This window comes from Coffea eugenioides, chromosome 3 (genome assembly GCF_003713205.1).
Source record: "Coffea eugenioides isolate CCC68of chromosome 3, Ceug_1.0, whole genome shotgun sequence".
Taxonomy (NCBI): Eukaryota; Viridiplantae; Streptophyta; class Magnoliopsida; order Gentianales; family Rubiaceae; genus Coffea; species Coffea eugenioides.
Genome location: NC_040037.1, coordinates 18023759 through 18037825, shown reverse-complemented (window position 1 = coordinate 18037825; position 14067 = coordinate 18023759). Strand labels below are relative to the sequence as shown.

The 14067-nt window shown below is 39.4% G+C and overlaps 1 protein-coding gene across 1 annotated transcript; it reads left to right on the top strand.

Annotated features, from left to right (window-relative positions):
* The first annotated feature begins 1324 nt into the window (after window positions 1–1324).
* Window positions 1325–5954, top strand: LOC113766231 (probable disease resistance protein At4g27220). The gene is made up of 4 exons (XM_027310442.1): window positions 1325–4108; window positions 4742–4851; window positions 5612–5840; window positions 5904–5954. The coding sequence occupies exons 1-4, from the start codon at window positions 1325–1327 to the stop codon at window positions 5952–5954; spliced, it is 3174 nt and encodes a 1057-aa protein (XP_027166243.1).
* Window positions 5955–14067: the final 8113 nt, after the last annotated feature.

Below are 14067 nucleotides of genomic sequence, written 5' to 3'. Positions count from 1 at the left end.
CTGAGGCTTTGATCATTTTCTTACTTCTCTTTCGCATATGTCTGCACCATTTACAAATCTCAAGCATTGGTGCAAACGTTCTACTTGTTCAAGGAGTTGACTTTGGTTGCCTCTCATATTACCTCCAGACTTCAGCTACTGCATTTCCATCCAGCCATCGATCTATGAAAAGGTAATAATGATAAAGCAGATCAAAATCAAATTTGTGTTTTTATGATTTCCTTTCATGACATATTACCTAAATGATGCATGCTTTGACATGGCAGTTTGTAGCTAATAGCAAGAAAGATCATACAATTGTTTCTGTAACTGCATAAAGACATTCCAGAAAGGCTCAGTTCATCATTCAGTAAAGCATTTTTCCTTACAAAAGGTATGAACGTTTTTGTTATTAATTCGTTTACCCCATTGTGGTTTAATGTCAAGCCTCCTCGTAGTTTCGGAATAGTCTCTTTTTCTTTTGTTTTGTTAACCATTCGATCCTCTTCACACCCTTCTCACCACTAACTATTAGGATTCGAATCCTGAGCCTGACAGTGAAAAAGACCGTACGAGCCCTCCCCTTGGCATAGTTTTGGGATAGTCACTTTGCCTCTTGTGTCTTAAAGGTTGAGCGAAACCCCTTTGTTTGGGGTCATTAGGTACTTTGTTACACCTTTTTTTTTGTTATTTTCTTCATTTTCTTAGTCTCTGTCAGGCGTTTTTGTTCTTAGAAGCTAATTATTAGTACCTAAAAATGTAATTCTTTTGATGAAAATAATAAATTAACAATCTAACTTTTGACTTTTTAAAAAAAAAAATTGTTGTGAAATGCTTTATATTTATAACAAATTAAATAAACATAAATATAATTCCTTTTTCCTTTCTATTACAATCTTAATCAGAAAAGCAGTTCCGAAGATGTCAATTTTGGAGCAAGCACATCAATTCTGAATGAGGAAAGCACATCAACTCTGAAGCAGAAAAGCAGGGCTGAAGGTGTTACTTCAATAGCCAGCACATCAATTATGAATGAGAAAAGCACGGCCAAAGATGCCACTTCAGGAGCAAGTGCATCAGTAACGAACAGGAGCATGAAAAGAAAAGCTGAAGCTGTCACTTTCGGAGCAAGTAAACCAACTGCAAATGAGAACGTTGTCCTGCAAAAGAAAACCGTTGGTGAGATCATTGCTCAGCAGAGAGGTTTGGTAAATCGGATTATTTCCCACCAAAGAGAAGCTGTGGATCAGATCTTTGATGCATTGCAGGATGACAACTGCGCAATCATAGGAATGTACGGGATGGGGGCATAGGTAAGACGACTCTGGCAAAGGAAATTGGTAGGATGGCTGAAACTAGTGGCCTTTTCAATAAGGTGATTTTTGCTGTTGTTTCGCGAAATTTAGATGTGAGAAAAATTCAAGGTCGAATTGGGGATATGTTAGGTCTATATTTCCGGGAGGAGAGTGAAATGGGAAGAGCTGGTCGGCTCTTTGAAAGGCTAACTACCCAGGAAAGAATCCTGCTTGTATTGGATGATGTTTGGAATTTTGTTAATTTCAAAGAAATTGGAATTCCTGTCAATTTTGAGGGCAAGGGTTGTAAGATTATGATTACTACTCGTCAAAGAAATCTTTGCAGCACTATGGGGCTCAGAAAAACAAAGGAAATTCCATTGAGACTCTTGTCAGATGAAGAATCCTGGAACCTGTTTAAAAGTAATGCAGGGTCATTGGCTGATACATTTTCTCCCCAACAAGATGATGTCACCATGAAGGTTGCTAGAGAATGTTGTGGGCTCCCATTGGCACTTGTAACGGTTGGGAGAGCACTAAGAAACAAAGATCTGGAGCTTTGGAGAGCTGCACTTCAGCAACTGAAGAAGTCCAAACCCTTGAACATCAACTACAATGAAAAAGACATTTTCTCATGCCTAAAGTTGAGCTATGATCAGCTGCAAAGTGAGGAAGCTAAAGATTGTTTTCTATCGTGTTGCTTGTTTCCTGAAGATCATGATATAAAAATTGAAGACATAGCTAGATATGCACTCGGAAAAGGAATGTTTACAGATGTAGAGACAATGGAGGAAGCAAGAAGAGAAACACGATGGATAATCAGAAACCTTACTGACTGTTGCTTGCTTCTGGACAGCAGTACGGAAGATTCTGTAAGAATGCATGATATGGTTCGTGACTTTGCCATATCAATGGCATCTACAGGGGAACATGGTTTCGTCATAAAAGCAGGTCTTGGCTTGAAGGAGTGGCCAAATCAGGAGACTCTTGAACGCAATGCAGTAATCATTTCTCTGATGACTAATCATATTCAGTCACTTCCTGATTGCCTAATTTGTCCCAAGCTCGAAATTTTGTTGTTGGCAGAGAATGAGGTTTTTGAGGTAATACCAGAGGGATTCTTTCTAGGGATGCCAACGCTCAGGGTGCTGGATTTAAGTGAAAAAATTGGTGCTCGCTCTCTAAATCGCTATTTTGAACCTGACAAATGGACCTCAATGCCGTCCAGTTCCTTCAAACTTCCCTCCTCGTTTGAAGCCTTGGTGAACCTTCGGACTTTGCATTTAAATCACTGCAAGTTGGATGATGTAGCAGTCCTTGGAAAATTAAAAAGACTTGAGGTTCTAAGCTTCTATGGATGTGATATTGAAGAATTACCAAAGGAGATTGGAGAATTAGTCAACCTGAGGTTGTTAGACCTCAACTTCTGCCAAAAGCTCAAGACTGTTCCGGCAACCCTGTTATTGCGTTTGTGTCAATTAGAAGAACTCTACATGTGGGAGAGTTTTCATCAGTGGGCGATTCAAGGGATGGTTGAAGACACAAGTAAAGCATGTCTTTCAGAAATAACATCCTTGTCCCACTTGACTACTTTATGTATTCAAGTATCCAATCCTGAATCGGTTCCCAGAAAATTGCATATACCTAACGTACAAAAATTTGAGATAGTTATTGGTAAAGGGTATGATTCAGTGACATGTTACCCAAACTCAAGAAGCCTGTCACTCCGAGAAATTAAGACTTCAATACCTGAAGGAGTGAAGGACATACTTCAGAACACAGAAGATTTGAGACTTTTCTGCTTGTATGATGAAATGATAAGGAATATTTTAGATGTTGATCTGGGGACCTTAAACAACTTAAGATATCTTAAGGTCGTTGCTTGTATGGAAACCTCGTTTTTGTTATCCATGAACCAATCTGCAAATGATGCCCCTGCAATCTTGGCAGCTTTGGAAAGTTTACATCTTCAACTTATGAACGAATTGTTCGTTATATGTCCAAAATTACTTCCAGTTGGTTCGCTGCACAAGTTAAAGTTTTTAAAACTTCAAAGTTGCAAGCGGATGTGGGTAGCAATCACTGCCACATTACTCCAGAGGCTACTGAGTTTGGAAGAAGTTGAAGCAACATGGTGCAAGCAAATGTCGAGTGTATTTGACCTTGGCAACATTAGTTCTGAGAATCAACAGTTCCTTCTGTCTAATCTTAGAATAATAAGGTTACACGGTCTGGAGAGTTTGAGAACCATATGGAAAGGAGGGGTAAAACCACTTCCTCCTTCAGTGCGCCTTGCAAAACTAACAGTGGTTGAGCTCAGCAGCTGCGGGAGCCTAAAAGTTATCTTTCCATATTCCATTGCTCAAAATCTACTGCAACTGGAAGTTCTTAAGATAAACTGGTGCAACAAGTTAGAAAGCATTGTCGAGAAGAGGCCAGAAGTATCAGTTGATCAATATCAGCTTGCTTGTTTTCCAAACCTTAGGATTATTGAGGTGAGTGAATGCTCAAGACTGAGAAAGCTGTTTTCAGTTGCTGAGGCTCGATATCTTCAACAGCTCAAAGAAATAAACATTAGCAGCTGTAAGGATATAGTTGAACTAATAAGCCATGATGAGGAAGGAGAAGAAGACACTGAAGACAAAAGAATTTCACTGCCGGAACTATACAGCATGAAGATCAAAGACATGTCTAACATAAATAGACTCTGTGCAATGTCTTTTTCTGTTGATCTACCATCCCTGGAACAAGTGGTTTTAGAGAAGTGTCCTAACATGGAAGAGTTCAATTCTGACCCCCAAAAATATGGTGTGGGACATGCACCAAAACTGAAGGTTGGACAAATTTGAAAGCAGGCAGCTTATGGCACATCAGATGAACAACTTTCAAAATAACCGGTATGGAAACCTCAAATGATTACATGTTTATGCATTCTCATTATAAAATGTTTCCATCAATAATCTACACGTAAAAAGATTTCTTTTTGTAGCATCATTAACTAAATAGACTTAACATCAAAACCATAACCAGGTATCAATCTCTAAGCCATTAACGATATTCCTTAAAGTGCAATTCAGGTATATCTATACAAGGCCTAAATGATATAGCGGATAACTAGCATAGCATCACTACAGTTTGTATTCCTTGCATGTTGAATTTAATGCCAGCTTCGCGGGGGGAGTAATTAATGTAATCACAATATTTCAGAAGAAAGGGTGAAGCCATTAAGGTTTGTGATTAGCGAACTCAGAAATTTAAGCATTCAGCTTTATACGTCCAAAAATGAAGCTATCAACCACAGTAGGAATAAAACCTCTTGCTTCTGATTGTTTTATCAAGCTATGTACTAGCCATGTTTGGTTTAAGGTGATCCTAACTTCTCCTTTGGGGTTACATTGGCTTATTGTTGGGCATCGACGATTTTAAACAAGATTCAATGGTCTGACCTTTTTTTTCGTTTTCTTCAGGAAAGAGAAACCAATTTAGAGGACAAGCATCAGGAGCTAGAACTTCTTCTCAAGCATAGTGAATATCTTGAAGCAACTCAGAACACTGAACATCCAAATCCCTACATTCGGTGTCTGCATATTCAGATGCTTATAGTGCTTATCAAAGAATATACGAACTGACTTTTGTTTTAGATATATCTGGTAAGCAGGGGATCATTCTAAGTGCATCATGGCCTTCTACATTTTGTATCAGTGAAGCTCTTCTTTTATCATGGGAATATCTGTTTTTGCCTTATAATATTCTGGTTAGATATAATTACTGCTTGAGGGATTGATTCTTAACATTTTTTTCATTCATACTGCAGGTTTTTATAAAAATAAATTTTCACTCATGCTAAAGTTGGAATAACTTCCTTAAAAGCAATGTATAGCTAAAAAAGGTTGTATTCGTTGTTAAAGTGTTACAAGAAAGTCAGTTGAATTAAGCCTCCAAAATTCTCTTGCAATCGACGGATAGTTCTTCGGCAATAAGCATGAGGCCTCACAATAAATATAGTGTTTTGCAAACTAGAACCATGGGGCCTCTCTTGATGCATGAAAATTCTATAACATATCTGCCTCCTGATAAACAGGCATAGATGCCAAAGTAGTTTCATTACCTAGGCAATTACCTAACACACTCATGTTTTATCGTTATTTGTGTGTAGTAATCATCTGGGAAGGTAGTCCAAATGGACAGATCGTAATGGTTTCAACAATTTTATCAAGTTGCATAGTTGAATCATGAAACCTCAATCATCCCAATTAATTCTGCCTCTTATATGCCTTTTAATTGGATTATAATCATTTTCACTTTCATATTCCAACTGATAAGCTTTTTGGTTGTAGATGCTATTCATTCATTTATATTGTACATGTTGTCTATGTAGAGTTATGGATCACAACTGAATGTGATAGATTGCAAGTAGTTCCTGGTGAGATAGTTGTTATACCTCTAGGGTTTCACTTTGTTGTTGACCTTCCAGATGGGTCTTCACATGGTTATGTTGCTGAGATTTTTGGAACTCATTTTCAGCTTCTTGATCTTGGGCAAATGGGTGCAGCAAAAATTTTGAAAGTGATTATTTCTTGTGCAATCATTTGGTATTGATTGATTACGGTCAATTGTTATTATTTGTAGGTGCCCAATGGTCTTGCGGCTCCAAGGGATTTTCTTGCTCCAATGGCCTGATATTTTCTTGCTCCATGGCCTGACAGAATCTTCTGTTCTTAATATAGGATGAGTTCTGGTTGGAACAATGTTTCCAAAGCACTGGAAGTTTGATGTTAGCAAGTTGTTGCAATTGTTTAGTGAGTCAAGCTTTTATAATAGATATCTAGCCACAAAATCAATGTTAAGCTACTGACTGCACTTATCCAGTTTTGATAGTGAATGTTTGAAGTGTTTCTTTGGTAACTTTGATGTCCTCTTTCTTTAGTCATTGCGATTTCTTTTGCAAACGGTTTCCATATGCAAAACAAATTACTAAGCTTAAGGATCCATCCTTTTTGAATTTTACTAATAATTACTAATAATCGGAATACTATGTTTTGCATAAATTACTATTTTTATTACTTCATATATTTTGTTTTTCGATCTATACAAAATTGGGTAGGGCATTTTACATTTCTATCTAGCGAAGTGTGATTATGCCTCCTAGTTCAACACTTGGAGGCATGGGCCGCGCGATACGTGGCAACAATTTATCATGGATGCCCATAAAAAAGATATAGTAGATATATCCTTTAGAAAATAAAAGTTGACGTTGTTGGATGTAATAAAGGATGTAATAAGAGAGAATAAAATAACCAACAAGTAAAGGAAATTGTAACGTTACAACAAAAAAATAGGTTTTCTTTTATAAGAAAGCAAGATGTTTTTGGCGATCTGCAGCAGTAATTTTTCGCCCTCTTTTCGTGTTACTTTATCTAATATCATACCATCTTGCTTTCTTATATCAGTTCATGAACTACTCTACTGATAAATTTTATGGTTGCTATTATCTTGATGCAATTTAATGAAAGGGTTGTGATAGTTTCTCATATATAAATGACCTTCTTGTGATGTTCCATAGCTTCAACCGCAGTGAATGTGAGCAAATTTTCAGCTAAGTCGCTAAGTATCGACGCAGTTAGTGTATCTGTGTCATCAGTGAGATCAACATCAAAGCGGCATATAAATTAGATAAGATTCAGTTGCTTAGTATGGTAATTCATACAGAGATTAAGAATTTTGTGCAAAAATTAAATAGAAGGTAAGATTATTTTCCTGGGTGAAGCTTTCTGCTTTTCATCACAGTGATTGCAGGTGTAAGTAGTGCCAAAATTTGCCGATGTCATGCGATGGCATTTGGTACAAGCCATGTAATAGTACTTCTGGAAGATGTGTTGAAAGGAAAACTTTGCTTTCACCCACGACAGCTGAGGTATTTTAAAAAATTACATTCAAATTTTGAAATAAAATGGCTGATGAATAATCTGTATAATACACCAAACAATTAGAGAAAAAGAAAGCTATTAAAAAATACAGCTAACCTTTTGAGTAGGAACAACATCATCAATAAGCGAAGTGATTCTTTGCTGCGACTGACAAAACATCTGAGGGCTGCGATTTGAAGTCTTTTTATCTTGAACAAGATCAGCTAAGTATTTTTCATTCCTAACAGCCCTACAAAAATAGCAGAAAAGAGCATACCGATGTTCTTTTTAATGGTATTTAGGTCTAAGAGGTAGGAAAAACAAATTGCTGAGGAAAAGTTACCAGTGTTTGAGCTAGTTGGCATCTCTGACTGGTGGATTAACGAGAATGGCTGTGTCTTTTTTAGTTGACAAAGCGATCCCTATTTTTTTGATATTATTAAGCTCAAGACAAACATAGGCATAAAGCATGAGAGAAAAGTTAATAAAAATACTTAGCAATAGTGTCACTAACCATCATACGTGACAACTTTAAGCCTGCGACATATGACAACAGGAAACTTATCCTTCTGGTGAAGGATTGCCTTTCCTTCGTTTTCGATGAATTCATTCCAGAGAGATAGTACAACAGGATTCATTCTATGCATAAGGAGAGCAAAGAAGAAAACAATTATTATTGCAATAAAAGTTAATGCTGCAACAAGAACAGACATGTAATTCATGACCAATAGATTTGTAGAAGAAGAAGATAATGCTTAACTCTTCATTGACAAGCACAAATCTCTACACAGATGAGTCACCAGAATCCTTATGGACTAGAATGATAGAGGATGCATTAACAACAACGCCAATGACATCTACATTAGAAAAAAAAAATGTTAACCAGCACTACTTGAGGTTCATATAAATATAATATACAGGAGAATGCGCATTGCACTGACCAACAGTTTCATTCGCAGAGTCTGCATAATGGCCAAGATCTTTATATTCTGTAAAATTGAATCAAAATGGCAACACACCAGAATCACCCTCATCAACTTCTTCAACAACCGTGTCGGTTCCTATAACCCACTGAAGTTTAAGATCATCAATCCGAAACTTTTCAGCAATAGGCCTAACATCTGCATTAGAGATATGATATTTTTGGTACAGCCTCAGCTTTGGACCCATTTTTTCTATGGCATAATTAAAAAGTATCCCTTGAACTTTAGATCCCTGCAAAAGAGAGATTAGTGTAAAGGATTTAACAAAAAATGAGAAAAGTAAATAAGGAAGAGTTAAAACCAAACAGATCATAAAGTATATAATATATATTAACTACTGAAAATTTCTATAGTAATAGTCGTTGCTATCATAAGTCTACCTTTGAGTCAGCAAGTATGAATTTTTGGTACTTGGTTGAAGTAGACAACGAAGATGCAATATTCATTTTTTATTGGACTGTTACTATAGATGTCCATGACTTCATTCCAAGCTTTATATCATCAATAAACAAAACATCACCCATACTGCATTAAAGAAGAAGCAAATCTATATAAAGCCTCAAACTGAACAAATAAAAATAGAAAGTAAACATTAAATGCAGTAAGTAGAATGCAGGCAATGTAAAGAATTTTTGCAGTTAAAGCTACAAGTGTACAAATACCTTAATGCCTGTAGTCAATTTTTAGCTAATTCTAGAATTTCCCTGTAAACAACATTCCGGGTCTTAACCTCAATGACAATGTCGCGCCCCATTTTTCGCGATGGAAAAGAATATGTTTATAAAAAAGATATGATTTTATTTAAAAATAAATGAAAAAGGACCAAGAATGGGACTTAAAAAAATGCGACAATTTGGGTCCAAAATTTATTCTAAAAGGGTTTTGAAGAAAAATTAGGAGTCGCCACTTGGTATCGAGTTTGGGTGTACCAAGTCACCCAAAAAGTGTATTTAAATAAAATAAAATAAAACCCTTTTCGACAACTCCAGGTCTTTGAAAAACAAGAAAAAAATGGATTCGGGAGTCACGGTTGAAGAATGATACACGTGAACTGGGTTACGTAGGTGTAGGGGCTGCATGTGCGTGCATGGGTTGCATATGGGTGTGCATGGGGTTTGCATGAAGGGTCGCAGCTGGAATTGTTGAAGTTCGTTACTAGAATTTGTTACAGTTAGTTAATATTGATTTGTAAGATTCTTATGACATCAGCAGATGTCATAAGTTTGTTAGCCAACTATAGCTCACCGCCTTAGATCACTTATAAAAGGCGAAGCTGGACACCAGTAGGGATAGACTTTTGAATTGTTAAATCTGCACTTTCCATTTCTTCTGTAGTCTTTCTTCTTCCTTTCTTTATTCAAGTCAACAAAGCTCTCTTGGTTTTCGGATTACTTCTCCGCCAGTTTTTGTAATTCCTAAGCCAGAGATTGAGGACCTCTACTGCTCTTTGCATCAGTGGTATCAGAGCAAGGTGAAAATAGCGGCCATGAATTTGGAAGGTAAGGCTCTTCAATGGCACCAAATTTTCATGAAATCTAGATTTACTCGTGAGCTTCCTGTTTGGGAAGAATACGTAAGAGAGCTGTCCTCAAGGTTTGGCGATTCTCTATACGACGATCCAATGGGGGAGCTTAAGAGCTTGAAGCAGTCTGGGACAGTACAAGCCTACCACGATGTGTTTGAGGAACTTCTCAACAGGGTGGACCTTCCAGAAGATTACGCTACTAGCTGTTTTCTGAGTGGATTGAAGCCGGAAATCCAGTTGACAGTAAGGATGTTTATGCCTAAAAATGTGCAACATGCCAGAATTCTGGCCAAAATCGAAGAAGCAAAAATAGCAGTACAATCGAATGGAAAGGTGATACCCAAACCTTTTACGTCTTACCCCGATCGCATTGGTACCACGCCAATCCATGTGAATACTCCCAAGCCTAAATGGAAGGCGGACTCTAAGGCAGTGCTGCCCCTGCCTACAATTCCCGCACTCCTTGGCAATGAAAGACAGCAGGAGCTAGTTGTTAGGAAGCCTTTCAGGAAATTGAGTAGGGCAGAAATGGATGAAAAAAGGGCACGAGGACTTTGTTTCTGGTGCGATGAGAGGTTTACTACTGGGCATAGGTGTGGGAGTAAGCAATTCCACAGACTGGAGGTTTGGGATGATACATCGGATAAGGAAGAGACGGAGACAGATGAGGAAGGGGGTACGATAGATGAGGAACGGTTAGCTCATATTTCCCTCAATGCCATGACTAACCTGACTGTTCCTAATTTCAGGACAATGAGGGTCACTGGGCATGTAGGGAGGCAGTCTGTGAACATTTTCATAGACTGTGGTAGCTCACATAATTTTATCCATCCCAAGGTTGCACAAAAGCTGGGGTTAATCACACGGCAGGTTGACCCCCTAATTGTAGAAGTAGCACATGGAAACAAGTTGACTACACGGGAGCTCTGTCCAGACTTCACCTGGAAAATGCAGGGGCAAGAGTTTAAGGCCGACTTGTTGGTGCTACCTGTGGGAGGATGCGAAGTAGTTTTGGGAATACAATGGTTAACCACCATTGGTGACGTGAAGTGGAACTTTAAGGATCTCAGGATGGAGTTCTTGTCGGACGGTCACAAAGTGGTCTTGAGGGGAATGAAGCAACATGGGCTACAGCTGGTGAAACAGAGGAAAATGCAAAGGCTACTCCAAAAGCCTGAGCAAATTGCAGAAGCACAAATCTGCCTAATCAGGATGATCCAAGGGCCTGAGCCAGAACCACTATCTCTTTCTACTATTGTTGCTGGAACCAGTGGTGATCAGGTTAGTCAATCTATGGACTTGGAACCCTTGTTAAGTGAATATGATGAATTGTTTCAAGAACCGAATGGCTTACCCCCTGAAAGATTGCATGATCATAGAATTGTTCTAAAAGAAGGTACGGAACCTATCAATGTAAGACCTTATAGGTATCCTACCTTTCAGAAGGGAGAAATTGAAAAATTGATAGCTGAAATGCTTGCATGTGGAATCATCAGAGCTAGCTCTAGTCCATTCTCTTCACCAGTAGTTTTGGTGAAAAAAAAGGATGGGTCCTGGAGAATGTGTGTTGATTATAGGCAGTTAAACAATGCCACAATAAAGAATAAATTTCCCATCCCTCTAATAGAAGAGCTGCTGGATGAACTTTTTGGAGCTAAGTTCTTTACCAAATTAGATTTGAGGTCTGGTTATCATCAGATTAGAATGAAAACTGAAGATGTGGAGAAGACAGCATTTAGAACTCATGATGGCCACTATGAGTTTCTAGTTATGCCTTTTGGGCTAACTAATGCTCCCTCAACATTTCAGGGTCTAATGAATGACCTTTTTAGGCCATTCTTGAGGAAGTTTATTTTGGTTTTCTTTGATGACATTTTGGTATATAGTGGCGGTTGGAAGGAGCACCTGCAGCATCTGAGTGTGGTATTTGAACTACTGAGAAGTCATGAACTGAAGGTAAAAAGGAGTAAATGTGCCTTTGCTCAACAGCAAATTGACTATTTGGGGCATATTATCAATACAGAAGGCGTCCAGGCTGATCCCCAAAAAACTGATGCCATTAGAAGATGGCCTCTGCCTCAGACGGTCAAGGCACTGAGAGGATTCCTGGGTCTCACGGGGTATTATAGGAGGTTCATACGAGACTATGGTAAAATTACAAAACCATTAACTGAATTGCTTAAGAAGAATCAGTTTCAGTGGCACGATGGGGCTACTCAAGCTTTTAAGAAGTTGCAGGAGGTTATGAGTAGCCCCCCTGTCCTAGCTCTACCAGATTTTAGTCAGGAATTCATTGTGGAGACGGATGCGTCTGGGAATGGAATTGGGGCGGTGTTAATGCAAAAAAGGAGACCCCTCGCTTTTTTCAGCAAGGCATTGGGATCCAAGCATCAGGCTCTGTCAGTATATGAAAAGGAAATGTTAGCCATTGTCACTGCCGTTCTGAAATGGAGAGCTTACTTGGTGGGAAGGCACTTCATCATTAAAACGGACCATCAGAGCTTGAAGTATATCCTGGAACAAAGGGTACATACACCACTGCAACAGAAATGGATAGCCAAGTTGATGGGGTATGACTATGAAATACAATATAAGAAGGGGAGTGACAACGTTGTGGCAGATGCATTATCCAGGCAACCTCAGGAGGGCAGTTCTCTATACACCCTGGTCACTATCACAACGTCCCTGATCAAAGACATACAGCAGAGTTGGCAACAGGATGTAGTAGTTCAGAACTTGATCCAGAAGTTAACCAACAATGGTCAGTGCTCTCGCAACTATTCATGGCAGCAGGGATTGTTGAAGAGGAAGGGAAAATTGGTGGTTGGCAATGACCAGTCCTTAAGGGGCAGGTGGATTGCCTTGTGGCATTCGAGCTCACAAGGGGGGCATTCGGGAGTTGAAGTAACGTACAGAAGGCTTAAGCAGATCTTGTACTGGCCATTCATGTTCAAAGATGTGGCCCATTTTGTAGCAGCATGCGATGTCTGCCAACGAAATAAACCAGATAATGTGGCGTATCCGGGCTTATTACAGCCTCTATCCATACCTCAGAGGATCTGGTCTGATATCTCTATGGATTTTATCGAAGGTTTACCCCTCTCACATGGCAAGAAAGTGATTTTCGTGGTGGTCGATAGGCTCAGTAAATATGCCCACTTCCTGGCTGTAGCGCATCCGTACACAGCCATCTCCGTTGCCCAGCTCTTCATGGACCAGGTTTACAAGTTACATGGTCTCCCTCAGACCATTGTCAGTGATAGAGATCCCATCTTTCTGAGCTCCTTCTGGCGGGAAATTTTCCGGTTGCAGCATGTCCAGTTGAACATGTCCTCTTCTTATCATCCTCAGAGTGACGGTCAGACGGAGGTAGTTAACAGATGTTTAGAGACCTATTTAAGATGTATGACTGGTGACCATCCCAAAGAATGGAGTTTGTGGTTGCCAATGGCAGAGTACTGGTATAACACAAATTTCCATTCTTCTGCTAAGTTCACTCCATATGAAATTGTCTACGGCCAGCCACCCCCTCTCCATATTCCGTACCTACCTGAGGCCACAGCAGTCGCTTCCGTAGATAGGAGCTTACAAGCAAGGGAGAAGGTCATTCACTCCTTGAGACATAATCTGTCCAAGGCTCAACATAGAATGAAGCAGTTAGCTGATAAGCATAGGACGGAGAGGGAATTTGCTGTGGGTGACTGGGTTTATGTGAAACTTCAGCCCTACAGACAACATTCCCTACGCTCTCACCACTGTCAAAAGCTGTCGCCTCGCTACTTTGGTCCATTTCAGGTGTTGGCAAAGATAGGAGCAGTGGCGTACAAGTTAGCTTTACCTTCGCATGTCCGTATCCATGACACATTCCATATTTCCTTGCTCAAGAAGAAGGTTGGCGCAGGGTGCATTCAAGCTCAGATTCCCGCGGGAATTACACACCAAGGACAGTTGATGGCAGAGCCCATAGCTGTTCTTGACAGGCGTCTGGTCAAGCGTGGGAGAGTTGCCGCTACACAGGTGCTGGTTCAGTGGAGTAACAGCTTTCCCGAAGATGCAACTTGGGAATACTTGCAGGACTTGCGGCTACAGTTTCCTCATTTCAATCCTTGAGGACAAGGATTGTTTGAGAGGCGGGTATTGATACACGTGAACTGGGTTACGTAGGTGTAGGGGCTGCATGTGCGTGCATGGGTTGCATATGGGTGTGCATGGGGTTTGCATGAAGGGTCGCAGCTGGAATTGTTGAAGTTCGTTACTAGAATTTGTTACAGTTAGTTAATATTGATTTGTAAGATTCTTATGACATCAGCAGATGTCATAAGTTTGTTAGCCAACTATAGCTCACCGCCTTAGATCACTTATAAAAGGCGAAGCTGGAC